Genomic DNA, 27513 nt, shown 5'->3' on the forward strand with positions numbered 1-27513 from the left:
CAAACAACAATCTCCAGCATGAAGAGGAGTCACAAAACATTCATAATTTTCCTCATTGTGATAATTGCTATTGTCTCCTACACTTTGTTAAATTCCTCTTTGAATAAAGGATACTTCAACTTACCTAAGTTTAGGAAAACGTTGCAAATCTATGCCGGCCAACTGAAATGGATGATATCTGACCAGGTCTCCCCTGCAACCACAATGATTGTGAAAGGCCCACACCCAACCACAGAGCCCGGAATTATTTTTTTACAGACTTCCAGTGAACTAAATCCTAAACCATTGGTCATGTGCAGCATCGAATCAGCAGCAAGACTAAATCCAAACAAACCTGTGTATTTCTTCATGAAAGCATTCACTGGGAATGTATCTGCGTTTTGGGAACCTGAGTACAAAGCCATCCCTCTGCTTTCTTCATTCAAGAACGTCATCATCTTGCCCTTAAATCCTCAAGAATTGTTCCACAACACGCCCTTGGCTGGATGGTATGAGAAGGTAAGGAACTGTTTATGGTTAAACTTGCTTTCAGACATCAATCTGACAAATGAAATAATGAACTTTACTGACAAGCTGAATCCCAGTTTCGATATGTATACAATGGCACATCGTGCTGAATTGGAAGTCCTGTGGGTTTTGGATTGAAGTTCAGTTTCAGGTCCAGACAAACCATTTGCAGAATCTGAAAGAAAACCAGAATTATTTTCTTTTTCAAAATCAGAATTTATCTCAATTATTCAGTCTACAATTTATTCATTTGAGAATGGGGATATTAATTTGGAAACTTCCCAGAGAATGTTAGTTCAATCTTTATCCAGCAAAACTTAGATTAACATTTTGCTTTGTGTTTCTTGCATGTTATTTTGAGAAAATGGGGATTGTCTGTCAATACCAGATAATTTCACACCTGAACAATATTGAAATAATTTCATGCATTTAAGCCCAGAGGGTGAGGCTTAGACTGGAGATGTCAAGAAACCATTTCCGGCAGGCTGATAGCAGTTTTATTTAGTGACTTAACTAGTTAATCTCTGTTACAGAGCTGGAGGATAACCATGAACAAATCTTTTCTTTTTCAGTTAAACACAGAGTCAAATCTGCAGTCAGTTTATGAGTGAGAGAGAGCTGGAGACTCCGTCAGTTCAGTGAATACCAATTGGCAAAAACAAATACCATTTGGCGCCAGTTGTGGCTGCAAGAAACATTGTCTCTTGTACAATCAGAATTTCTATTTAACTCTGTCTGTATAGATTGTTTCCCATCTGGCTTTACCACAATGCAGTGACTTTCCCCATGATCTTCCTTGTGGAAGTTACCTCTGCCATCTCCATTATTCATATCTTTCCCTGTAAATCCATCAGGATTACTTCAGACATCTCAGGAGGTTCCTGCTCTGCCTCCATTGAATTCCATCCCATTTGTCTGGTTTATCTCTCAGCCTCACTCTTTCTCCCTGGGAACACAATGACCATGTCCTAAGATGAGCTCTGATGCGACTTCCCCTTCCCATGTAATATGGAGCATTTCCAACAGTTCCTCAAGCTTGGCAGGTTTACACCTGGAAGATGTTCACCTGGAGATACTGCGAGTGATACTGAGGATAAACGATTGACTCCAGACTCTCTCTGGTTCTGTAAATCTGACAAAACCACTGGCTTCTTACCCCCTGCTGTAAGAAGTGAGGGGCTTGGAAATGCAGCCAGGAGCAATTTCACACCAATGGCCATTCATTGGCTCCTGTCCAGTTTAATCAACTTAAAATCACGTACACCAACACGGTCACTTGTCAACAAGCAGCTTTACAATATGGGCAGCTGTTTCAAAATGTTGAGGAAGAAATTACAATCATTTTCTAATATTTTCTCACTTCATTTCACGGTCCCAGTTCACCAATCAATTCAGCCCAGTCACCATTTCTAATTTCAGGATTAATCCACATTCCAGTTCAAGCCAATCTCACTTCACACATTGGGGTTCTTACACTGCTGGTCATGTTCAGGTTAATTACAGCATGCCAATCTTAACATGTGAACAATTCTGGCAATTTGATTTATCTCATTTGTAAAGTAGCGTTCATTCCCAATGGACCCTGATCGAGAATCATTGAGATGTGGAGTTGTTCAATTTTGATTTTTCTATAGGGCTGGAGGCAAATGTTTCTCCAGGAACTGTCCACTGCCTTCTGCCCACTGCTTGTCCTGTAGGTGACAGTCAGCCAGTAGGAAGCAATGGTCAGAGAAGAATACCGGCTTGATGTCGGTGGATCTGACCAAGAGCGTTTGGGACACAAACGGATAGACCTGTCTGCCCGTGATCTGGTGTATCTATGCTGCACTCCGTCTGCAGGGGTGCTGAATATGTTGTGCAGCTTGGCATCTTTTACTGCAATGGAACAGATCTAAGCTCTGCAGACCTGTCACATCCCCATGTGAATTGTGGTGGACAATTAAATAACGCACTGGAGGAGATGATTCCACTAATATCCCTATCCCCAATAATGGAGAAGCGCAGCAAACCAGCGCAAAACATAATACTGAAGCATTCACAGCAATCTTCAAACAACTTCAGCCAGAAGAGCTGAGTGGATGATCCATTTTGGCCTCCTCCAATGGTCCCTTGCTTCACAGATATCACGATTCAACCAATCCGATTCACTCCATGTGATATTAAGAAGCAGCAGGAGGCACTGGATGCTGTAATGGTTATGGGCACTGACAACATTCCCACAATAGTACTGAAGACCTGGGCTCCAGAATTTGTTGCTCCCCTCACCAAGCTGTCCAGTCCAGCTGCAACACTGGTATTTACCCGACAATGTGGAATATTGAATCTTGTTGGTCTCATTCCAGAAGGCATGGGATTTACCTGCTGGCAGCCCTGGTACAGGAGTAATCTTTTAGTGTCTTAAATGAGCAGTGGCCCTGAATTCGAATGAGACAAATTGAAAAATTCCAGCTACATAAATACTTGATGAGTCTTGGATCAAGTGTTCTAATTTTTAAAGGTTTATCAATAATTGACTGGAATATTAACAATATTCAGATGAACATACACAATGATCCCTTCATACTCTTTACTTTTTCCCATGTTTCAGTGCTGAATTAATTCTGTGTGATGTTTTTCCTCTTGGAACTTCTTCTTCACCTGTGGGACATAGGTGTCACTGGCTGTGTCACCATTTATTGCCTGTCCCTGATTGCCCTTAATAAGGTGTTGATGAGCTGCCTTCTTGAATCTCTCCATTCGATATGCTGTAAGTAGACACACAATGCTCTTAGACAGGAAATTCCAGGATTTTGACCCAGCGACAGTGAAGGAATGGCGACATATTTCCAAGTCAGAATTGTGAGTGGCTTGGGCAGGAATTTGCAGCTAGTGATGTCCCCCTGTATCTGCTGAATTTATCATCCCAGATGGAAGTGGTCATGGGTTTGGATCATGCTGTCTATGAACTTTGGTGAATTCCTGCAGATCTTATTATACATAGTAAACGTTGCTGCTACTGAGCATCAGTGGTGAAGGAGTGAATATTTATGAATGTGGAGCTATTCCATCAGGCTGCTTTGTCGTGGATGGTGTTAAGCTTCTTGAGTGTTGTTGGAGCTGCACCCCTCCAGACAAGTGGAGAGTACTCCAACACACTCCTCACTTGTGCCTTGTAGATGATGGATAGTCTTTGAGCAGTCAGGAGGTGAGTTACTTGCTGCAGTATTGCCAGCTTCTGACCTGCTATTGTAGCTATTGCAGGTATTGGGTGAGATCTGGGCACTTTCTAGTCAATGGTAATCCCTAGGATATTGATAGTAGGGGATTCAGCGTTGGTAACACCACTGCATATCAAGGGATGGTGGTTAGATTGTCTCTTATTGGAGATGGTCATTGGTAAACATTTGTGTGGTGTGAATGTTGCTTTCAACAAAAGACTGAATATTGTCCAGGTCTTGCAGCTTTTGACCATGGATTTCTTCATTATCTGAGGAGTTATGAATTGTTCTGAACACAATGCGATCATTGATGAACATTCCCATTACTGACCTTATGATTTTGAGAATGTTATTGATGAAGCAGCTGAAAATATTTGGCCCAGGACATTACCCTGAAAAACTGCTAAAGAGTTGCCCTGGAACTGAGACAAGTGACCTCAAACAACCATAACCATCTTCCTGTGTTCCAGGTATGACTCTGACCAGTGGGGAGGTAGGGGTGTAGTCCCTGATCCCCATTGATCCCTGTTTTGGTTGGGTTCCTTAAGACCACACTCAGTGGAATTCCACCTTGATGTCAAGGACTGTCACTCCCACCGCACCTTTGGAAATGAGCTCTGTTGTCCATGTTTCAAAATAAGGGTGTGATGAGGTCAGGAGCTGAGTGGCCCTGGTTGAACCCAAACTGGGCGTCACCGAGCAGGTTATTGCTGAGCAGATGTTGTTTAATAGCACTGTTGCTGACACCGGCCATCACTTTGGAGACAGTGAGGTCTGAAGATGCTGGAGATCAGAGTTGAGAATATGTTTCTGGAAAAGTACAGCAGGTCAGGCAACATCTGAGGAGCAAGAAAATTGACGTTTTGGGCCAGAGCCCTTCATGAGGAATTTTCCTTCTCCTCGGATGCTGCCTGACCTGCTGTACTTTTCCAGCAACACACCTGACATCATTTTACTGAAGGTCGAGAATAGACTGATGGAGTAGGTTTGACCAGGTTGGATTTGTCCTGTTTTTGTTGATGACCCTACCTGGGCAATTTTCCACATTGTCAGGCAAATACCAGTGTTGCAGCTGGACTGGACAGCTTGGTGAGGGGAGCAACAAACTCTGTAGCCCAGGTCTTCAGTACTATTGTAGGAATGTTGTCAGTGCCCATAACCATTACAGCATCCAGTGCTTCCTGCTGCTCCTTAATATCACGTGAAGTGAATCAGATTGATTGAATAGTGATATCAGTGAAGCAAGGGACCACTGGAGGAGGCCAAAATGGACCATTCCCTTGGAATTTCTGGTTGAATTTAGCTGAAGATAGCTGAAGTTTGTTCTGAATGCTTCAGTAATATGTTTTGCACTGATATGCTGGGCTCCTCCATCATCGGGGATAGGGATATTTGTGGAACCACCTCCTCCAGTGGGTTATTTAATCATCCACCACAATTCACATGTCGATGTGGCAGTCCTGCAGAGCTTAGATCTGATCCGTTGCTTGAGGGATCACTTAGCCCTGTTGCTACTTGTTGCTTATGATGTTTGCCATGCAGGTAGTCCTGTTTTGTAGCTTAACCAGGTTGGCCCCTCATTTTTAAGTACCCTTCGTGCTGCTCCTGCACTCTCCATTTAACCAGGGTTGGTCTCCTGGCTTGATGGTAATAGTTGAGTGGGGAATATGCCAGACCATGGGGTTGCAGATTGCAACTTAAAAGTGAGGAATGGTTTTAGACAATAGGAGGAACCTTTTTTTTATTTAAGAATGGAGACAGAGTTTCCAAAAGAGTTGAGAATGTTGTTCATCAGCAGTTGTGTTTCAAACTGTCCTTTTCATTCCAAAGAGAAAGAGAGTACAGCTCTCCAGGACATTCCTTCATGTTTGTACCTGGAGACAAGACTGTTGTGGTTCAGGATCACCTGGAAAATCTCCTGGATTTTCCAAACATCACAGAATATCATGAATAGAGTTTTGGGTCCTAGAGAGGCTGAAGCTTGAGACCCAAGACATGCAGGTCTGTTGGTGAAAGCCTGTGCACTCATCGGAAAGACCAGATTTATGGGGAGTTGATACAAGGCTCAAACTGTCACTTCGCTTCAGCTAGAGGGTCACTTTCTGGGGAAAAGTGAAAATCTCACTGGGAAAAATAGTTCTCATCTTTAAGGTTACCAGTCTTCGAAAAGAAATGAACAAAAATCAGCTGCTTTGGGAACTAAGAATAACTTTGGTATGAAATTGAAATATTGAAAGTCTGGATGTAGGCTTGTTCACTGAGCTGGAAAATTTGTTTCAGATGTTTCGCCACCATACTAGGTAACACCATCAGTGAGCCACAGGATGAAGCAGTTGTGGTGTAGCCCACTTTCTATTTACGTGTTTGGGTTTCCTTGGGTTGGTGTTGTCATTTCCTGTGGTGACATAATTTCCTATGGTGAAGTTAATTCCTGTTCTTTTTCTTAGGAGGTGGTCAATGGGATCATGATACCAAGGGGTCTGAGTAGTCTGGCAGTCATTTCCGAGATATCATTGATGTAGGGGAGAGTGGCTAGGGTTTCTGGATGTGTTTTATCTGCTTGTTTACATTTGAACATTATTTCAATGAGCCGCTAGACACTGTAGCACAGAGGAACTATGTAGACCAGAGGAAAATCACCTCTACAGTGTATTGAAAAAGAACGGGTACCTAATGAACATAGTCCACCAATTTCTCAGCAACAAACCCCAAAAAGCAGGCAAAACACATTCAGAAACCCTAACCACTCTCCCCTACATCAAAGATATCTCGGAAATGACTGCCAGGCTACTCAGACCCCTTGTCATCATGGTAGCCCACAAACCCACCAACACACTAAAACAGCAACAAATGAACTTGAAAGACCCTGTACAGACAACAAGCAAAACTAATGTCATCTACAAAATACCTTGCAAGAACTGTAACAAACACTACATTGAACAAACAGGCCAAAAACTAGCCACCAGGATACATGCCCGTCAACTAACCAGAAAAAGACATGATCCACTCTCACTAGTACCCTTACACTCAGATGAGAAAGGACACCACTTCTAGTGGGACAACACATGCCCATCCTATGACAAGCCAAACAGAGACACGTACGAGAATTCCTAGAAGCATGGCATTCCAACTGGAACTCTATCAACAAATACATTGAATTGGATCCTATTTACCGCCCCTCTGTTAAAATGAACAGGAAATGACATCAATGTTGGAAATGATGTCATCACAGGAAATGACATCACCAAACCAAGGAAACACAAACACATAAATAGAAAGCAGGCTACACCACCAGTGCTTCATTCAATGACTCACTGATGATGCTACCTAGTATGTTGAAGAAATGTCTGAAAACGAACGTTCCAGCTCAACGAGCAAATCTACATGCAGAACCTCAATCTGTGCTACAAATCTCCCCAAAACTCGCTAATCTTGAAAATCTGCACACAAAAGATAATGAGTAGTTTTATTTTCCGTTGGGTCAAGGAAATGAAGAGATACTATTCTATTCTGTGTTTTTAAAGTATAATTTGTCATCAAAGATTTCTTCAATGAATAGTACTTCCAATTATTTGTTACAGTAAGTGTCTTACAATATGAAAGCTTGATCCTTTCAGTTTTAGCTTGAAGTTTGTATATTGTTTTCCAAGCATTGGTCTCCATGGGAAACTCCAAATTTTATACTTATAAAATTATCAGTTCGTACCTGAACATCTCTGTTGTCTCCTGTGACTTACAATCAATCCCCAAGGTAGACAGATGCACGAAAGCAGGATGAGTGATTGAGCATGTAATATACAACTCATCCAGTGACTCAGTCTTGTGATAACTCATATTTCAATTTCAAACAGATCTATATTTCTTTTGTACATCAATCTTTCAACACGAGCCACTGAACAGTGTAAGGAATGTGTTCAGAAATACTCTCTTGATTTGAAGACATGAAGACATTGCTGTGGTGTGGTTCCCAGGACACTGGCTCTTGTGGTTGAAGTTGGAGACCGTGCTGGGGCCAATGGGGTAATTGGCTGCAGCTTTTCTCCATTGAAAGACCGTGCAGGTTTACAACTGAACCAGCTCAGATTCCTGTCTCCTTAAGGCCCACCTTGCAGCCCATTACAAAGTGCTCTCAGGAATTAGTACTCAACAAATGAGTATTGTGTGGAGGGAGTGGATTGCAGTTGAAGAGAAGGATCATTAAAATACCAAAAGATATAAGTGATAAACCTTTTATTCTGTTACAGGTAGATCCCAGCAAGGAAGTACATTGGATTCATGTGCTCTCTGATGGCTGCCGGCTGGTCTTGCTGTGGAAGTACGGAGGCATCTATCTGGACACGGATACCATTTCACTCAAACCCTTGGAGTTTCGAAACTTCATTGTTGCAGAGTCAGCAAACTATGCGAGTAACGGAATTTTGGGATTTAACCGTTCTCATCCCTTTTTGGAGAACTGCCTGACTGATTTTGTTGAGAAATATAATGGAGCAGTTTGGGGCCAACAGGGTCCTACACTGATAACCAGAAACTTGAAGAAATGGTGTGGGACTGATCTTCTCGATCAATTTCTCAACAAAGAATGCAAAGGGATTGGGTACATGCCCAACTACTTGTTCTACCCAATCCCACACACAGATTGGAAACAGTATTTTGAAAAATACAGATGGAACAATAATAATGATGCTATCGAAAAGGAATTCTCAAAGTCAAATGCAGCCCATGTCTGGAATTTTCTGAGTGGTCATCAGAAATATGATGTTAAAGGAAGCCAATCATTAATAGAATATTTCTACCAGAAATATTGTCCCAGCACATATGGAACTCTATCAATTTAATATTTATTTGAGTGATGATGTGTAAAATTTCTATTGAAAATTAATAATAGCAAAATTATTGTTAATCAAACTAATCATTGGCTGGTACCAAATGGTCCCAGTTGGCCCCACCTCAATGTACCTTTCCCTGTGTCTTTCTGCTCTCTGTGAGGCAGCTGGGTCATGGTGTGGAATGGGTTTCCATGCAACTAGCTGTCCTGGAGGAAGGTGGGAGAGATGTAGGGGGAAAATTGGGAAATGGGATGACTGTATTCGGATCAAGGATAATTAATCATTAATGCTCGATATTTTTATTGAAATCATTCACAGTTTAATTCTGTTTCCTGATGGATCATGAAACTGGTGTAAAAGTTTCATTCCTGCCTGTGTACTTCGATTAATCTGTTAGAACGAGACAGATGGATTTGTGTTTAAATGGCTACAGGGTTTCAATATTCTAGATGGTGTGTGTATATATAAATCTCTGCTGATGATTTTGACACGGTAAACTGGTTTGGAAAGGGTTGACTTTGTTGTTGATGTTACTAGTCTCTCTGTTGGATTAAGTCAGGGAGCTCAAGCTGAGAGTTAACATTTCTTGCATTTTCTTTAGAGAGCTGTTCTCTGATGCAGCGATCACTGAGTTCTTTCCTGTCCCTGGACCTTATTTTCTGTCTCTCCCCTTCACTCCCAAACCACCACCAATCACACAATCTTGAAGAATCAGACTGAACACAGGATGTTCCTGCAAAGCCCTTGGGGGCCAGGGTCTGAGCAATGTTCCCTTGACTCTACTCCATTACCCACTGAACTGGAGTTGAGGTGAAAAATGGCCAAAATAAGACTAGACAAACAACAACAGCTTGCATCTATGTGGAGATTCACACAGAGTAAAAACTGCACAATGTTCTTCACAGGAGCAAAGTCAAACAAACCTTGACACCAAACCCCATAAGGAGAATATTAAGACCAGTCTAGAAAGAAATAGATTTACACAAGTATCTTCAAGGACCAGAGACAGTCAGAGTGACAGTGAGGAATACTGCAGGAATTCCAGAGCAGCTAAAGGCTTGGTCTTCAATGGCAGGGCAGTTCCAATCAGAGACGTGGAAGAGGTCAGAATGAAGAAGCACGGATTCCTCGGAAGGTTTGGGGCAGCAGGAGGTTGTAGTGGTGCGGAGGGCAAAGTCACTTGGGAGTGAAAACAAAAGAAATTAATTTTGACGAGTGTTGGACAAGAGACAGTGTAGGTCATTGAGCATGAGATTAGTGGGGGTAACATTGACCTGACTGGGCCCTGGACCCCACTGTATCCGTGTCTTTGTAATGATGTCCTGCAAGGAGGGGGGGGTAAGCAATCAAACACACTGTCTGTCCCATATCCATGGATACATCAGCCTGGAGGAGTGAGAAGGGGAATACCATAGGGGACATTTCAATACGCTCAGCTTTGGAGGGACATACTGTCTGAGAAGATCAACTCTTCAGATAGAGCTGGGAACACTCATGTGTGATTGGACAGTGTCCAGGCCAACACCAGAACGTGGTGTCAGCAGGTGCTCAATGGGAGAACTCCTGTCTCTGGATGATGATTGTAGGCTTGAGCCCCTCTCCCAGGGAATGAGTGTGTATTCCTGGCTGATGCTCCACATGGCCCTGAGGGGGTGCAGCACTGTCAGAGATGCTGTCTTTTGGAAGAGATGTTAAACCATAGCACCAAGTATTATCCCAGGTAGATGGCAAAGTTTACCTGGAGCCATCTTGAAGAATGACAAGAGAGTTTCCCTTTGAAGATTTGGTCAATGTTTGTTAGTGTGGTAAACAGACATAGGAGGAGGAGCAGGCCATTTGGCTCCTTGACCCGAATCCTTCATATAACTCATTCATGATTGAGTTTCCACCCCAACTCACTTCTCCTGCATCCTTTCCCCTTTTCTATATCCCTTGATTGCTTTAATATGCAGAAAATCTTTGAATTCTGCCTTGAATAGACACATTAACTGAGCTCTCTGGCAGTAAGTATCTGAAGGGATTAACTGACACAATGAGAAATGATTTACCCATCTTGTTATAAGGACCAGATCTTGGGTGGAGTGAATCACTTTCATGCTATATTTCAGTTTCCATTCAATGCGAAGCAATGTACTTGCATGTTCTGGATCAGTTCTAGTCCAGTGCTAAACAATGTAGTGAAGTGTAAGAAACAAAAAACAATACTGTGGGTATGAAAGATCTGAAATAAAATCAGACTGTGCTGGAGAAACTTCTCCCCATCCGAAGAAAGTACATGCAATGTGCTCCAGACTGATCTCAAAACTCTGAGACATTGATCTGGGCTTATGGGCACCGAAATTAGCTATCAGCTTCCATACAACCCTGCCACGGTGGACGCTGCAAGACATGTCAGATTGTGGACATAGATACCACTGTTACGTGTGGGAACACCTCCCACCTTGCACATGGCAGGTAATCATGTGACTCAGCCAACGTTGTCTATCTTATACGTTGCAGGCACGGATGCCCGGAGGCATGGTACATGGGGAAACCGAGCAAAGGCTATGATAACGGATGAATGGGCAACTCACAACAATCAATAGACAGCAGGGTTCCCATCCAGGACATTCAGCCTCGGACCTTCGGGTGACCATCCTCCAAGGTGGTCTTCGGGACAGAAAGCAGAGGAAAGTGGCCAAGCAGAGGCTGATAGCTAAGTTCGGTGCCCATTGGGCGGGCCTCAACCGGAACCTTGGGTTCACGTCACATTACAGGTGATCACCATTGCACTACACACACACACACACACACACACACACACACACACAAAAACCCACATGCACACATATATTTTGTGTGGTGAATTTGGACTTGCAGAGTTACATTGCACTTTGCTGAAAAACTACATATATTCATGTAGAACTCTGAGCTCAAAAACTGCATGAGTTTATGTAAAACTCTGTTATCTCACTTTTTTAGAATAGAATCAATCTAAACATCAGGTCATAGACAGAGAACACAGGGGGCTAACATCTTCAACATATTGTCTAGCTATCACCATTGTTAACAGCTAACCTGAGAATGCAGCTTTTTTAAAAAAAAGGGTTTTGTGATTTACACATGAAAGAAGTGAAACTATCACTGTATTCTAACAGATGAAAGGCTTAACAGACAATCAATTTTTCAATGTATAATTTCAGTTACATCACACTGCAAATTTTTGCTATAAATTCTGTGTTACGATCGAGCCCGCCACAATCACCTGATGAAGGAGCGTCGCTCCAAAAGCTAGTGTGCTTCCAATTAAACCTGTTGGACTATAACCTGGTGTTGTGTGATTTTTAACTTTGCATTTGACTGATGCTTGACTAGACTGTGAGACAGCTTTTTCAATTTTAGCACCCGCCCCCAGATGTTAGGAAGGAGGCCTTTGCAAGGTCAGCCGGGCTGTTTCTTTTTTGTCATTTCCGGTGTCAACTTACATGAGAGGGGGTCTCTCTGTCTTCATTTCTTTGATGGCACTTTGTTGCGAGATAAGGAAACTGGTAAAATCGATATTGATGCCATGTGGTTGGAGTGTTTCAAAGTGGAAGATGAGGCGTTCTTCCTCCAGGTGTCGGCTAGCTTGGATTTGGCAGTGGAGGAGGCCCAGGACTTGCATGTCCTTGGTGGAGTGGGAGGAGGCGTTGAAGTGGTCTCTGGATTAACAGTCGAGCGATAATACTATTATCGCCTGACAATGGGAACGGTTCAGATATTGAAGTCCGTTTAACAAGAACAGCCAGATAAATCTAAAATTTTTAATTTGCATGAGCAAAACCTTTGCATTCCTTTTTAATTTTGGAAACAGTAAGTGCTGGAGTAACTCAGCAGATCTGACAGCATCCATGGATAGAGAAACAGAGTTAACATTTTGAGTCCAGTGTGGGGTTTACCCATCCTAGTTAACTTAAGGTGTGACTTGATCACTGATTTGGTTGTTTTTGGGGTCCTGGCAAAGTCACCTAATTAAAGATGTTGATTAGCATGTACACTCACTCACTGAACTGGAAGGTTTGTTTTCAGACATTTCATCACCATGACTAGGTTACATCATCAGTGAGAGTCTCTGGTGAAGCATTGGTGATATGCCCTGCCCCACAGCGTCAAAGACCCGGGTTCAATTCCCACCTCAGGTGACTGAGTGTGTGGAGTTTGCACATTCTCCCCGTGTCTGCGTGGGTTTCCTCCGGGTGCTCCGGTTTCTTCCCACAGTCCAAAAATGTGCAGGTTAGGTGAATTGGCCATGTTAAATTGCCCGTAGTGTTAGGTGAAGAGGTAAATGTAGGGGAATGGGTCTGGGTGGGTTGCGCTTCGGTGGGTTGGTGTGGACTTGTTGGACTGAAGGGCCTGTTTCCACACTGTAAGTAAGTACAAGATGTTAATGGACAGTCATTAAAGTTTGTTCACTGGCTTGTTAATGCTACAATTCACCTCATTCATATTCATACTTGTACCTTACCAATCTCACCAAACAATTCACCTCATTAACCTTCAGACTCGTACCTTACCAATCTCACCAAACAAGCTCAATGCGTGGAAATATCAATATGGAAACCAGTGACTGACGGATTCAGATCACCGCTTGCTTTGAACAACCTCCATGTTGGACACCCGTAACCTACATCTCAGGGTACATCTCCATTGGCACCAGCCAACATTTCTGGTGCACAATATTGTCTCACAATATGTGCCAGCCTCAATGAATTCTCATGAACCAACTATCCTTGTACAAGATGTTTCTGTTCTTCAATGCTGTATCTCAGATTGCCTCAGTAACTCCCATTTTAACACTGCAGCAAGGAAAGGTGTGCTCAGGGGGCATACCTAGCTCCAGCCTCCTCACTCACTGTCATACGGTCACTCACTCCAGGTCCATCTGGATGCTCACAAAAGCCCTGCCTTGTCTTGCCTTTTGCACTTTGACCCCTCAGTCAGAGACACCAGGCTTATAACACATCAGTCCTCAGTCAAGTCAAGAGGCATAACTTCACTCTGGGGTTCCCATGCAGTCAGTCAGGGGCAGCCTCAGATGCCAGGCCCAGCCCTGCTTGGTTCAGGTTCCTTCTCTCATAAAGAAAGGGTGAAGAGTCCATGTTGGTCATATCCAGGGAAAAGGTCAGGAACTGTGCTGGGGAACTCTGAATTTATCCTGGTACACAATGGCCTTTTAAAGATGGTGCAATGGATACCGGTGAAAGCCGAGCATCTGCTGAGTGACGGGTTGTCCTGGGAATGGGTATTTGGTACGATGAAGGTGGAAATCAGAAATGAGAGGCATCGGAGGGGCAGGAACTCAGGACCTTCTGATTCCGACATTCTCTACAAGTTTGCACTATTGTGTGGAGACTCACAAGTTACTGGGGGTAAAAAATGAGGTCTGCAGATGCTGGAAATCACAGTTGAAAATGCGTTGCTGGTTAAAGCACAGCAGGTCAGGCAGCATCCAAGGAATAGGAAATTCGACGTTTCGGGCATAAGCCCTTCATCAGGAATGAGCCAGTTGAAAATGCGTTGCTGGTTAAAGCACAGCAGGTCAGGCAGCATCCAAGGAAAAGGAAATTCGACGTTTCGGGCATAAGCCCTTCATCAGGAATGAAGGGCTTACGCCCGAAACGTCGAATTTCCTATTCCTTGGATGCTGCCTGACCTGCTGTGCTTTAACCAGCAACACACTCACAAGTTACTGTCTGCTTGCAAGTCCCACCAAGGACATCTGGAATTTTGAGGATATCTTTGACTATTAAAATAACTTCAAGTGAATTGGAAGACAAACAATGTGAGGGAGTGAAACCCAGCAGAGCTTGGAAATGAGAAGGAGTTAGATGAGGATAATCGAATCATTGAATGTTCAAACACAGAAAGAGCCCACTCAGCCCATTGTGCCTGTGCTATCTCTTTGAAGGGACTATCCAATTGGTGCCAGCCCCATCCCTGTTTTCCTCCCTTTACATTATTCGTCAAATTGTTTTTGAATTAGTTCTATTAGTTGGGGAACACTTCAGTGTTCTAGGACATTCAGCCTTGGACCTTTGGGTGACCATCCTCCAAGGTGGACTTTGGGACAGGCAGCAGAGGAAAGTGGCCGAGCAGAGGCTGATAGCTCAGTTCGGTACCCATAGGGAAGACCTCAACCGGGACCTTGTGTTCATGTCACATTCCAGTTGATCACCATTGCACTACACACACACAGAGATATTCCTACACACACACACTCTCACATACACACGGTCACAGGTACACACAGATGTGCACACAGACACCCACACACACCCGTATAGACACACACACACACACACAAACACAAACTCTCACACTCACAACCCCCACCCCAGACAGACAGACAGACAGACAGACACAGACAATCAAAGACCCACATGCACACATATACTTTGTGTGGTGAATTTGTACTTGCAGAGTTACATTGCACATTGCTGAAAAACTGCATACATTCATGTAGAACTCTGAGCTCAAAAACTGCATGAATTTATGTAAAACTCTGTTATCTTACTTTTTAGATTAGAATCAATCTAAACATCAGGTCATAAACCGAGAACACAGGGGGCTAACACCTTCAACATATTGTCTAGCTATCACCATGTGAACAGCTAACCCGAGAATGCAACTTTAAAAAAAAGGGTTTTGTGATTTACACAAGAAAGAAGTGAAACTATCACTGTATTCTAACAGATGAAAGGCTTAACAGACAATTTTTTCAATGTATAATTTCAGTTACATCACACTGCAAATTTTTGCTATAAATTCTGTGTTACGATCGAGCCCGTCATAATCACCTGATGAAGGAGCATCACTCTGAAAGCTAGTGTGCTTCCAATTAAACCTGTTGGACTATAATCTGGTGTTGTATGATTTTTAACTTTGTCCACCCCAGTCCAACACCGGCATCTCCAAATCAGTCTAATACAGTCATACTCATGGAATCATAACTTCCAGACAATGTTCCACACACCAGCGTCACCATCTCTGGATATGTCCTGTCCCATCAGCAGGACAGACCTAACAGAGGTGGGTGGCACCATGGTCTACAGTCAGGAGGGGGTTGCCCTGGGAGTCCTGAACATTGACTCCAGACCCGATGTAGTCTCATGACTTCAGGTTGAGTGTAAGCAAGGAAACGTTCTGCTGATTACTGTCCTCCCTCAGCTGATGAATCGGTGCTCTTCTTTATCAAACAACACTTGGAGTGTGGCAAGAGCACAAAATGTGCTCTGGGTGGGGGATTTCAATGTCCACCACCAAGAGTGGCTCAGCAGCCGTGCTACTGACCGAGCTGGTCAGGTCCTAACGGACAGAGCTGTCAGAGTCGGTCGGCAGCAAGTGGTGAGCAAACCAATAAGAATGAAAAACAGACTGAACTTCATCCTCAGCAATCTGCAAGCTGCAGGTGCATCTGTCCATGACAGTATCGGTAAGAGTTACCACAGCACAGTCCTGACAGAGACAAAGTCCCACCTTCTCATCGAGAATACTCTCCATTGTGTTATATGGCACTATCACTGTGCTAAATAGGAGTGACTTCAATTAGATCTAACAACTGAAGACTGAGAATCCACGAGACACTATGGGCCATCTGCAGCAGCAGAATTATACTCCAGTACAATCTGCAACCTCATGGCATATCCCCCACTCAGTCATTACCATCCAGTCAGAGGATCAGCCCTGGTACAATGGAGAGTTCAGGAGAGCAGGCCAGGAGCAGCACCAGGGATACTTGAAAATGAGGTGTCAACCTGGTGAAGCTACCAAACAGGATGACGTGTACACCAATCAGCATAAGCAGCAAATGATCAGCAGAGCTAAGCGATTCCATGGCCATATGATCAGATCCATGCTCTGCAAACCTGCAACATTCAATTGTGAATGGTGGTGGACAATTAAACAGTGCACTGGTGGAAAGGGCTCCACAAATATCCCCACTCTCAATGATGGAGGAGCCCAGGACATCAGTGCTGTAAATGCTTCAGTGTTAACTTTTGCAATCTTCAGCCAGAATTGTTGAATGGATGATTCATCTCAGCCACCTCCGGTGATCCCCAACATTACAGATACCAGTCTTCAGCCAATTTGATTCACTCGTGAAACCAAGAAACAGTTGGAGACAATGGATACTGCAAAGGCTCCAGGCCCTGACAACATTCCAACAAGGGTACTGAAGATCTGTGCTCCAAAACCTTTCAGCTCCTTAGCCAAGCTGTTCTAGCACAGTTACAACACTGGCATGTACCCAACAATGTGGACAACTGCCCAGGTATGATCTGTACATGAAAACGTGGGACAAATTCAATCCGGCAACTACCACCCCATCAGTCTACTCTCGACCAACAGTAAAGTGATGGAAGGTGGCATCAACAGTGCTATTGAGCAGTACCTGCTCAGCAATAACCTGCTCAGTGACACCCAGTTTGGGTACCAGGGACATTCAGCTCCTGACCATATTACAGCATTGGTTCAATTATGCACTAAAGAGATGAATTCTCGAGGTGAGGTGAGAGTGACAGCCCTTGACATCAAGGCAGAATTCAACTGATTGTGACATCAAGGAGCCCTACCAAAACTGGAATCATTGGGAATTGGGGAAAACTACTGGATGGAGTTGTACTGGAATAAAGGGAGATGGTTGTGGTTTTTGGGGGTCAGGCATTCCTCAGGGTAGTGTACTTGGCCCAACCATCTTCAGTTGCTTTATCAATAACCTTCCCTCCACCATAACATCAGAAGTGGGGATGTTTGCTGATGATTGCACATGCTCAGTACCATTCATGACTCCTCAGATACTGAAGCAGTCCATGTTCAAATACAACAAGATCTGGATGCTATCCAAGCTTAGATTGACAAGTAGCAAGGAACATTTGTGCGACACAAATACCAGGCAATGCCATTTTTAATAAGAGAAAATCTAATCTTGGCATTCAGTGGTATTACCATCACTAAATCCTGCACTATCAAAATCCTAGGGGTTACTGTTGACCAGAAACTGAGCAGGATTCACCACATAAACGCAGTTGCTACAACAGCAGGTCAGAGGTTTGGAATACTGCAGTAAGGAACTCACCTCCCAACTCCCAAAAGCCTGTCGACCATCTGCAAGGTAGAAGTCAGCCATGTGATAGAATACTTCCCATTTGCCTTGGATGGTGGCCTCTCCAACAACTCTCAAGAAATTTGACACAATCTTAGACAAAACAGCCCCCTTGATCAGCACTGCATACACAAACATTGAGTCACTCCACCAAGGGCACTCTGTTGCAGCAATGTGTACTATCTCCATGACACATTGCAAAAATTCACCTAGGCTCCTTAGACAGCACCTTCCAAGCCACAACCACTTCCATCTGGAAGGACAGGGACAGCAGATACACGGGAACACCACCACTTGCATGTTCCCCTCCAAGCCACTCGCCATCCTGACTTGGAAATGTATCGCTGTTCCTTCACTGTCAATGGGTCAAAATTCTGGGATTCCTATCTGCCCACAGCACATGGACTGAAGTGGTTCAAGATGGCAGCTCATCACCACCAATGCTGTCTCAGCCAGTGTCGCCCATGTCCCATGAGCAAATAAAAACATTCGTTGAAGGCAACAGGACAGGTAAATAAGAAGGGTTATGGGACACTTGTCTTTATTGGTCAAGGCATTGAATACAAGAGCATGGAGGTGATGGTGGAACTGTGTACAATGTCATTTTGGTTACGACTGGAACATTGTGTGCAATTCTGGTCACCACACGAGATGAAGGATGTGATTGCCTTAGAGAGAGTGCAAAAACAATTCTCCAGGCCGTCACTGGGCTGGAGTGATTCCGCTGTGAAGGGAGTCTAGAGAGGCTGGGGTTGTTTTCCTTCAAGCAGAGAAAACCAAGGGGGAACCTGATTGTTATGAAGGTCATATGCAGGGAGAATATTCTTTCTTAGTCAAGACATCTATCACCAGGGACAGAGCTCAAAGGTAAGGAGCAGGAAGTTAAGAGGAAAGTCGAGGAGAACAAAATGTCTGGAGAGTGGAATTCCCTGCTTAAAGTGATGGTGGAGGCAGGACTCTGAAGCCATTCCCACACTATTTAGATGGACACTTGAAATATCAGATCATAAAAGGCTATGGGTCAAATTCATTCCCAATGCCTGTGCTATTTTTAAGCCCAGCCAAGTACCCAGTCATGTCCTGGCATCAGAAGCCACCTTTCACCGGGCATATAGTGGAAGGGAAACCAAAAAGAAATGTTTCACAGGGCACACAGCTGGCACGGCTTGCACCCGCTACAACACAGGGACACCCGAGGCTAGAGAATCTATTCACCAGTTTAATAACAGCCAGGAAGCAGCTGACCCTGAACCTGCTGGTGCGTGTGTTCAGTCTCCACACCTTCTGCCTAATGGAAGGAGTTGTGGGAGATCATTACCGGGGTGGCTCCAGGTGAACTTTGCCATCTACCTTGCCATCTACGATACTTGATGCTGTAGTTTAACATCTCTTCCAAAAGACAGCATCTCTGACAGTGCTGCACCCCCTCAGGGCCATGTGGAGCATCAGCCAGGAATACACACTCATTCCCTGAGATAGGGTCTCAAGCCTATAATCGTCATCCAGAGACAGGAGTTCTCCCATTGAGCCACTGCTGACGCCACGTTCTGGTGTTGGCCTGGACACTGTCCAATCACAGGTGAGTGTTCCCAGCTCTATCTGAAGAGTTGATCTTCTCAGACAGTATGTCCCTCCAAAGCTGAGAGTGTTGAAATGTCCCCTATGGTAATCCCCTTCCAACTCCTCCAGGCTGATGTATCCATGGATATGGGACAGACAGTGTGTTTGATTGCTTACCCCCACTTGCAGGACATCATTATAAGGACACGGATACAGTGGGGTCCAGGGCCCAGTCAGGTCACTGTTTCCCCCACTAATCTCATGCTCAATGACCTACACCATCTCCTGGTCCAGCACTCGTCAAAATTAATTTCTTTTGTTTTCACTCCCAAGTGACTTTGCCCTCCGTATCACTACAACCTCCTGCTGCCCAAACCTTCCGGGGAATCCGTGCTTCTCCATTCTGACCTCTTCCATGTCTCTGATTGGAACTGACCTGCCATTGGAGACCAAGCCTTTAGCTGCTCTGGAATTCCTGCAGTATTCCTCACTGTCACTCTTACTGTCTCTGATCCTTGAAGACACTTGTGTAAATCTATTTCTTTCTAGACTGGTCTTAATATCTCATTATCGGGTTTTGTGTCAAGGTTTATTTGATTTTACTCCAGTGAAGAACATTGTGCAGTTTTTACTCTGTGTGAATCTCCACATAGATGCAAGTTGTTGTTGTTTGTCTAGTCTTATTTTGGTATTTTTCACCTTAATCCCAGTTCAGTGGGTAATGGAGCAGAGTCAAGAGAAGATTGCTCAGACCCTGGCCCCCAAGAGCTCTGCAGGAACTTCCTGTGTTCAGTCCTATTCTTCCAGATTGTGTGATTGGTGGTGGTTTGGGAGTGAAGGGGACAGACAGGAACATAAGGTTTGCCCAGGAACTGGGAAACACCCAGTGATTGCTGCAGCAGAGAACAGCCCTTTAAGAAAAACATGCGGGAAATGTTAACTCTCAGCTCGAACCTGCTGACTTAATCCAGCACAGAGGTGAATAAAATCAACAACAAATTCAACCCTTTCCAAACTACACACACACACACAATCTTGAATATTGAAATCCTGCAGCGATTTGAAAATTGATTAATCTGTTAGAACAAAGCAGATCTAAGTACACAGGGAGGAATCAAACTTATACATCAGTTTCATGATCTACCAGGAAACAGAAATAAACTGAGAATGATTTCAACAAAAATAAACCCATCAAACTACACATGATTAAAATATACTTTAAAAATATCTTACAAAGAATGTCAGATCATAGTGATTTTCAGATTCAATTTTCAGTGTTAGCTATAAAATTATTGTCCATGTAGGCAGCATCACTAACATTGAAACCCTCATTCATAAATCCCTGACACAATCACTAACCAGAGACAGGGTGATTGGGAACACAATGACTGAAAGAAAGAGAAAGAGTTCCAGAAATATCCCTGGGATCTTAAAATATGGAGGATGAATGATTAATTATCCCCGATCTGAATAACGTAATCCTAGTTCCAAATTTTCCCCCTACATCTCTCCTTAATTCCTATAGGACAGCTAGTTGCATGGAAACCCATTTCACACCATGACCCAGCTGCCTCACAGAGAGCAGAAAGACACAGGGAAAGGTACAATGAGGTGGAGCCAACTGGGACCAGTTGGTACCAGCCAGTGATTAGTTTGATTAACAATAATTTTGCTATTATTAATTTTCAATAGAAATTTTACACATCATTCAAATAAATTTTAATTTTTCAGAGTTCCATATGTGCTTGGACAATATTTCTGGTAGAAATATTCTATGAATGATTGGCTTCCTTTAATATCATGTTTCTGACGACCACTCAAAATTCCAGACATGGACTGCATTTGACTTTGAGAATTCCTTTTTGATGGAACAATAATAAATGATGCTATCTGTTTTTCTCAAAATACTGTCTCCAGTTCTGGGATGGAATTAGGTAGAACAAATGTTGGGCACGTACTCAATCCCTTTGCATTCTTTGTTGAGAAATTGATTGAGAAGATCAGTCCCACACCATTTCTTCAAGTTTCTGGTTATCAGTGTAGGACCCTGTTGGCCCCAAACTGCTCCATTATATTTCTCAACAAAATCAGTCAGGCAGTTCTCCAAAAAGGGATGAGAACGGTTAAATCCCAAAATTCCGTTACTTGCATTGTTGCAGAGTCAGCAAACTATGAAGTTTTGAAACTCCAAGGGTTTGAGTGAAATGGTATCCGTGTCCAGATAGATGCCTCCGTACTTCCACAGCAAGGCCAGCCAGCAGCCATCAGAGAGCACGTGAATCCAATATACTTCCTTGCTGGGATCTACCTGTAACAGAATAAATGGTTTATCACTTATATCTTTTGATATTTTAAATGATCCTTCTCTCCAAATGCAATCCACTCCCTCCACACAACACTCATTGGTTGAGCACTACTTCCTGAGAGCACTTTGTAATGGGCTGCAAGGTAGGCCTTGAGGAGACAGGAATCTGAGCTGGTTCAGTTGTAAACCTGCACAGTCTTTCAATGGAGAAAAGCTGCAGCCAATTTCCCCATTGCCCCCAGCACAGTCTCCATCTTCAACCACAAGAGCCAGTGTCCTGGGAACCACACCACAGCAATGTCAAATGAAGCATTGAAACATACTCAAAAACAACCCTTCGTGTCTTCAAATCGAGAGAGTATTTCTGAACACATTCCTTACACTGTTCAATGGCTCGTGCTGAAATATTGATGTACAAAAGAAATACAGATCTATTTGAATTCAAAATGTGACTTATCTCAAGACTGAGTCACTGGATGAGTTGTATCTCACATGCTCAATCACTCATCCTGCTCTCGTGCATCTGTCTACCTTGGGGATCGATTGAATGTCACAAGAGACAACAAAAACGTTCAGGTACAACCTGATAGTTTTATAACTATAAAGTTTGGAGTATCCCATGGAGACCAATTCTTGGAAAACAATATTCAAATTTCAAGCTAAAACTCAAAGGATCAAGCTTTCATAATTTGAGACACCTAGTATAACAAATAATTGAAAGTACTGTTCATTGAACAAATCTTTGATGGCAAATTATACTTTAAAACACAGAATAGAATAGTACCTCTTCTTTTTCTTGACCCAACGGAAAATAAAACTACCCATTGTCCTTTGTGTGTAGATTTACAATAATAGTGAGTTTTGAGAAGATTTGTAGCTCAGGTTGAGGTTCTGGATATAGGTTTGCTCGTTGAGCTGGAACGTTCATTTTCAGAGATTTCGTCACCATATCAGGTAACATCTTCAGTGAGCCTTCGGATGACGCACTGGAACTCTATCAACAAACACATTGAATTGGATCCTATTTACCACCTCATGAGAAAAGGAACAGGAAATGACATCACCTGTGGAAATGATATCACTACAGGAAATCACATCACCAACCCAAGGAAACACAAACAGGTAAATAAAAAGTGGGCTACACCACCACTGCTTCATCCGGTGGCTCACTGATGGTGTTACCTAGTATGGTGACGAAATGTCAGAAACAAAATCTTCCAGCTCAGTGAACAAACTTACATCCAGACTTTCAATATTCCAATTTCAAACCAAAGTTATTCTTAGTTCCCAAAGCAGCTGATTTTTGTTCATTTCTTTTCGAAGACTGGTAACCTTAAAGATGAGAACTATTTTTCCCAGTGAGATTTTCATTTTTACCTAAAGAGCCACCCTCTCGCTGAAGCTAAGTGACAGTTTGAGCCTTGTTTCAACTCCCCATAAATCTGATCTTTCCAATGGGTACACAGGCTTTCACCAACGGACTTTGGTCTCAAGCTTCAGCCTCTATTGGACGCAGACAGATTAAAAACTCTGTCTTTGATATTCTGTGATGTTTGGAAAATCCTGTAAGCTGATATTCAGAATGACATCTGATGCTTGTTTTTCCAGGAGATCTTGAACCACATCAGTCTTGTCTCCAGGTACAAACATGAAGCAATGTCCTGGAGAGCTATACTCTCTTTCTCCTTGGAATGAAAAGGATAATTTGAAACACAACTGCTGATGAACAACATTCTCAACTCTTTTGAGATCTTGGAAACTCTGTCTTGACTCTTTATTAAAAAAAGGTTCCTCCTATTATCTAAAACTATTCCTGACTTTTAAGTTGCAATTTGCAACTCCATGGTCCGACGTATTGCCCACTCAACTATTACCATCAAGCCAGGAGACCAACCCTGGTTAAATGGAGAGTGCAGGAGCAGCATGAAGGATACTTAAAAATGAGGGGCCAACCTGGTTAAGCTACCAAACAGGACTACCTGCACAGCAAACATCATAAGCAGCAAGTGATAGACAGGGCTAAGAGATCCCTCAAGTAATGGATCAGATCTCAGTTCTGCAGGACTGCCACATCCACCTGTGAATTGTGGTGGATGATTAAATAGCTGACAGGAGGAGGTGGTTCCACAAATATCCCTATCCCCAATGATGGAGGAGCCCAGCATATCAGTGCAAAACATATTACTGAAGCATTCAGAACAAACTTCAGCTATCTTCAGCTAAATTCAACCAGAAATTCCAAGGGAATGGTCCATTTTGGCCTCCTCCAGTGGCCCCTTGCTTCACTGATATCACTATGCAACCAATCTGGTTCACTCCACGTGATATTAAGAAGCAGCAGGAGGCACTGGATGCTGTAATGGTTATGGGCACTGACAACATTCCCACAATAGTACTGAAGACCTGGGCTCCAGAATTTGTTGCTCCCCTCACCAAGCTGTCCAGTCCAGCTGCAATATTGGTATCTATCTGACAACGTGGAAAGTTGCCCAGGTAGGATCATTAACAAAAACAGGACAAATCCAACCTGGTCAAACCTACTCCATCAGTCTATTCTCGACCTTCAGTAAAGTGATGTCAGGTATGTTGCTGCATCAGAGTAGCAGGAAAATTCCTCAAGAAGGGCTCTGGCCCAAAACATCAATTTTCTTGCTCCTCGCATGTTGCCTGACCTGCTGTGCTTTTCCAGCAACACATTTTCAACTCTGATCTCCAGCATCTTCAGACCTCACTGTCTCCAAAGTGATGGCAGGTGTCAGCAACAATGCTATAAAACAGCATCTGCTCAGCAATAACCTGCTCGGTGACACCCAGTTGGGGTTTCACCAGGGCCACTCAGCCCCTGACCTCATCACACCCTTATTTTGAAATATGGACAACAGAGCTCATTTCCAGAGGTGCGGTGGGAGTGACAGTCCTTGACATCAAGGTGGAATTCCACTGATTAGATTACTTACAATGTGGAAACAGGCCCTTCGGCCCAACAAGTCCACACCGACCCGCCGAAGCGCAACCCACCCATACCCCTTACCTAACACTACGGGCAATTTAGCATGGCCAATTCACCTGACCTGCACATCTTTGGATTGTGGGAGGAAACCGGAGCACCCGGAGGAAACCCACGCAGACACGAGGAGAACGTGCAAACTCCACACAGACAGTCGCCTGAGGCGGGAATTGAACTCAGGTCCCTGGTGCTGTGAGGCAGCAGTGCTAACCACTGTGCCACCGTGCCGCCCCAAGGAACTCAACCAAAACAGGAATCAACGGGAATCAGGGGCAAATCCTCCAATGGTCAGAGTCATACCTGGAACCATAACCATCTTCCAGATGGTTATGGTTGTTTGAGATCAATCATCCGAGCTACAGGGCAAGTCTTCAGCTGTTTTTTAGGGAAATGTCCTGGGCCCAAGTATTTTCAGCTGCTTCATCAGTGACCTTCCCAAATCATAAAATCAGAAATGGGGATGTTCATTGATGATTGCATCATGTTCAGAATAATTCATAACTCCTCAGATAATGATGAAATCCATGGTCAAAAGCTGCAAGACCTGGACAATATTCAGTCTTTTGTTGAAAGCAACATTCACACCACACAAATGTTAGGCAATGACCATCTCCAATAAGAGACAATCTAACCACCATCCCTTGATACTCAGTGGTGTTCCCAAAACTGAATCCACTATTATCAATATCCTAGGGACCACCATTAACTAGAAAGTGCCCGGATCTCACCCAATACCTGCAGTAGCTACAAGAGCACGTCAGAAGCTGGGAATACTGCAGCAAGTAACTCACCTCCTGACTGCTCAAAGACTATCCAGCATCTACAAGGCACAAGTGAGGAGTGTGTTGGAGTACTCCCCACTTGTCTGGAGGGGTGCAGCTCCAACAACACTCAAGAAGCTTAACACCATCCAGGACAAAGCAGCCTGATGGAATAGCTCCACTTCCATAAACATTCACTCCTTCACCATCAACGTTCAGGAGCAGCAATGTTTACTATCTTTCATAAGCACTGCAGGAATTCACCAAAGTTCATAGAGAGCATGTTCCAAACCCATGACCATTCCCATCTGGGATGATAAGGTCAGCAGATACAAGGGAATATCACTCACTGCAAATTCCTGTCTAAGCCACTCACGATTCTGACATGGAAGTCTGTCGCCGTTCCTTCACTGTCACTGGGTCAAAATCCTGGAATTTTCCTGTCTAAGCGGATTGTTGTTCTACTGACAACATATCAACTGCAGAGGTTCAAGAAGGCAGTTTGCACCACCTTCTCAATGGCAATAAGGGACAGGCAATAAATGTTAGCACAGCTGAATCATGGTGGCAGCAGGGCTATCTCCAGGTGAACATCTTCCAGGTGTAAACCTGCCAAGCTTGCGGAACAGTTGGAATGCTCCATATTACATGGAAAGACAAGGTTTCATATGAGCTCAGCTTAGGACATGGTCATCGTGCACCCAGGGAGAAAGAGTGAAGATGAGAGATAAACCAGACAAATGGGATGGAATTCAATGGAAGCAGAGCAGGAACCTCCTGAGATGTCCGAAATATTCCTGATGGATTTACAGGGCAAGATATCAATCATGGAGGTGGCAGAGGTAACTTCCACAAGGAAGATCATGGGGAAAGTCACTGGATTGTGGTGTAGCCAGATGGGAAACAGTCTCTACAGGCAGAGTTAAAAAGACAATATTTCTTACAGCCACAACTGGCACCCAAATGATTTTTTATTCCCAAATTGTATTCACTGAATTGACTGAGTCTCGAGCCCTCTCTCAATCATGAACGGACTGCAGACTTTGGTTCTGTGTTTAACTGAAAAAGAAAAGTTTTGTTCATAGTTCCCCTCCAGCTCCGTAACAGAGATTAACTAGTTAAGTCACCAAATGAAACTGCTACCAGCCTCCCGGGAATGGTTTCTTGACATCTCCTGTCTCAGCTTCACCCTCTGGGCTTAAATGCATGAAATTATTTCAACATTGTTCAGGTGTGAAATTAACTGGTATTTACAGATAATCCCCATTTTCTCAAACTTGCATGAGAGAAACACAAAGTAAAATGTTGATCTAATCTTTGCTGGATACAGATTGAATTAATATTTTCTGGGAAGTTTCAAAGTTAAAATCCCCATTCACAAATGAACAAAGTGCAAACTGAATAATTGAGACAAATGCTGATTTTCAAAAGGAAAATAATCCTGGTTTTCTTCCACATTCTGCAATGAATTAACTGGATCTGAAACTGAACCTCAATCCAAAACCCATAGGACTTCCAATTCAGCATGACATGTCACTGGAGACACAAAGAACCTGGGATTCAGCTTGTCAGGAAGGCTAATTATTTCATCTGTCAGATTGATGTCTAAGAGTAGGTTTTACCATACATGGTTCCTTACTTTCTCATACCATCCATCCAAGGGCGTGTTGTTGAACAATTCTTTAGGATTCAAGGGCAAGATGATGACATTCTTGAATGAAGAAAGCAGAGGGATGGCTTTGTACTCAGGTTCCCGAAATGCAGATACATTCCCAGTGAATGCTTTCATAAAGAAATAGACAGGTTTGTTTGGGTTTATTCTTGCTGCTGATTCGATGCTGCACATGACCGATGGTTTAGGATTTAGTTCACTGGAAGTCTGTAAAAAAATAATTCCGGGCTCTGTGGTTGGGTGTGGGCCTTTCACAGTCATTGTGGTTGCAGGGGAGACCTGGCCAGATATCACCCATTTCAGTTGGCCGGCATAATTTTGCAACTTTTTTCTCAACTCAGGTAAGTTGAAGTATCCTTTATTCAAAGAGGAATATAACAAAGTGTGGGTGACAATGGCAATTACTGTAATGAGGAAAATTAAGAATGATTTGTGACTCTTCATGCTGGAGATTGCTGTTTGAAGATTTCTATGAAAAGAAAGAATGATTAACGTGAATATAAAACAGCCCCTCATACTATTGTGTAGCTATACCTGAGCAAACATCAATTATGAGG

At 43.4% G+C, this 27513-nt stretch overlaps 1 protein-coding gene and 1 pseudogene across 1 annotated transcript; one reads left to right on the forward strand and one right to left on the reverse strand.

The window, feature by feature from the left end:
* Positions 1 to 204: 204 nt before the first annotated feature.
* LOC132821382 (alpha-1,4-N-acetylglucosaminyltransferase-like) lies at positions 205 to 18987 on the forward strand. The gene is made up of 3 exons (XM_060833964.1): positions 205 to 498; positions 7949 to 8298; positions 18708 to 18987. Exons 1-3 carry the CDS (start codon positions 205 to 207, stop codon positions 18985 to 18987), a joined length of 924 nt encoding a protein of 307 aa, XP_060689947.1.
* Positions 18988 to 21026: 2039 nt separating this feature from the next.
* LOC132821383 (alpha-1,4-N-acetylglucosaminyltransferase-like) lies at positions 21027 to 27217 on the reverse strand (annotated as a pseudogene).
* Between the last annotated feature and the right edge of the window lie 296 nt (positions 27218 to 27513).

This window comes from Hemiscyllium ocellatum, chromosome 13 (assembly GCF_020745735.1).
Source record: "Hemiscyllium ocellatum isolate sHemOce1 chromosome 13, sHemOce1.pat.X.cur, whole genome shotgun sequence".
In the NCBI taxonomy this organism is placed as follows: Eukaryota; Metazoa; Chordata; class Chondrichthyes; order Orectolobiformes; family Hemiscylliidae; genus Hemiscyllium; species Hemiscyllium ocellatum.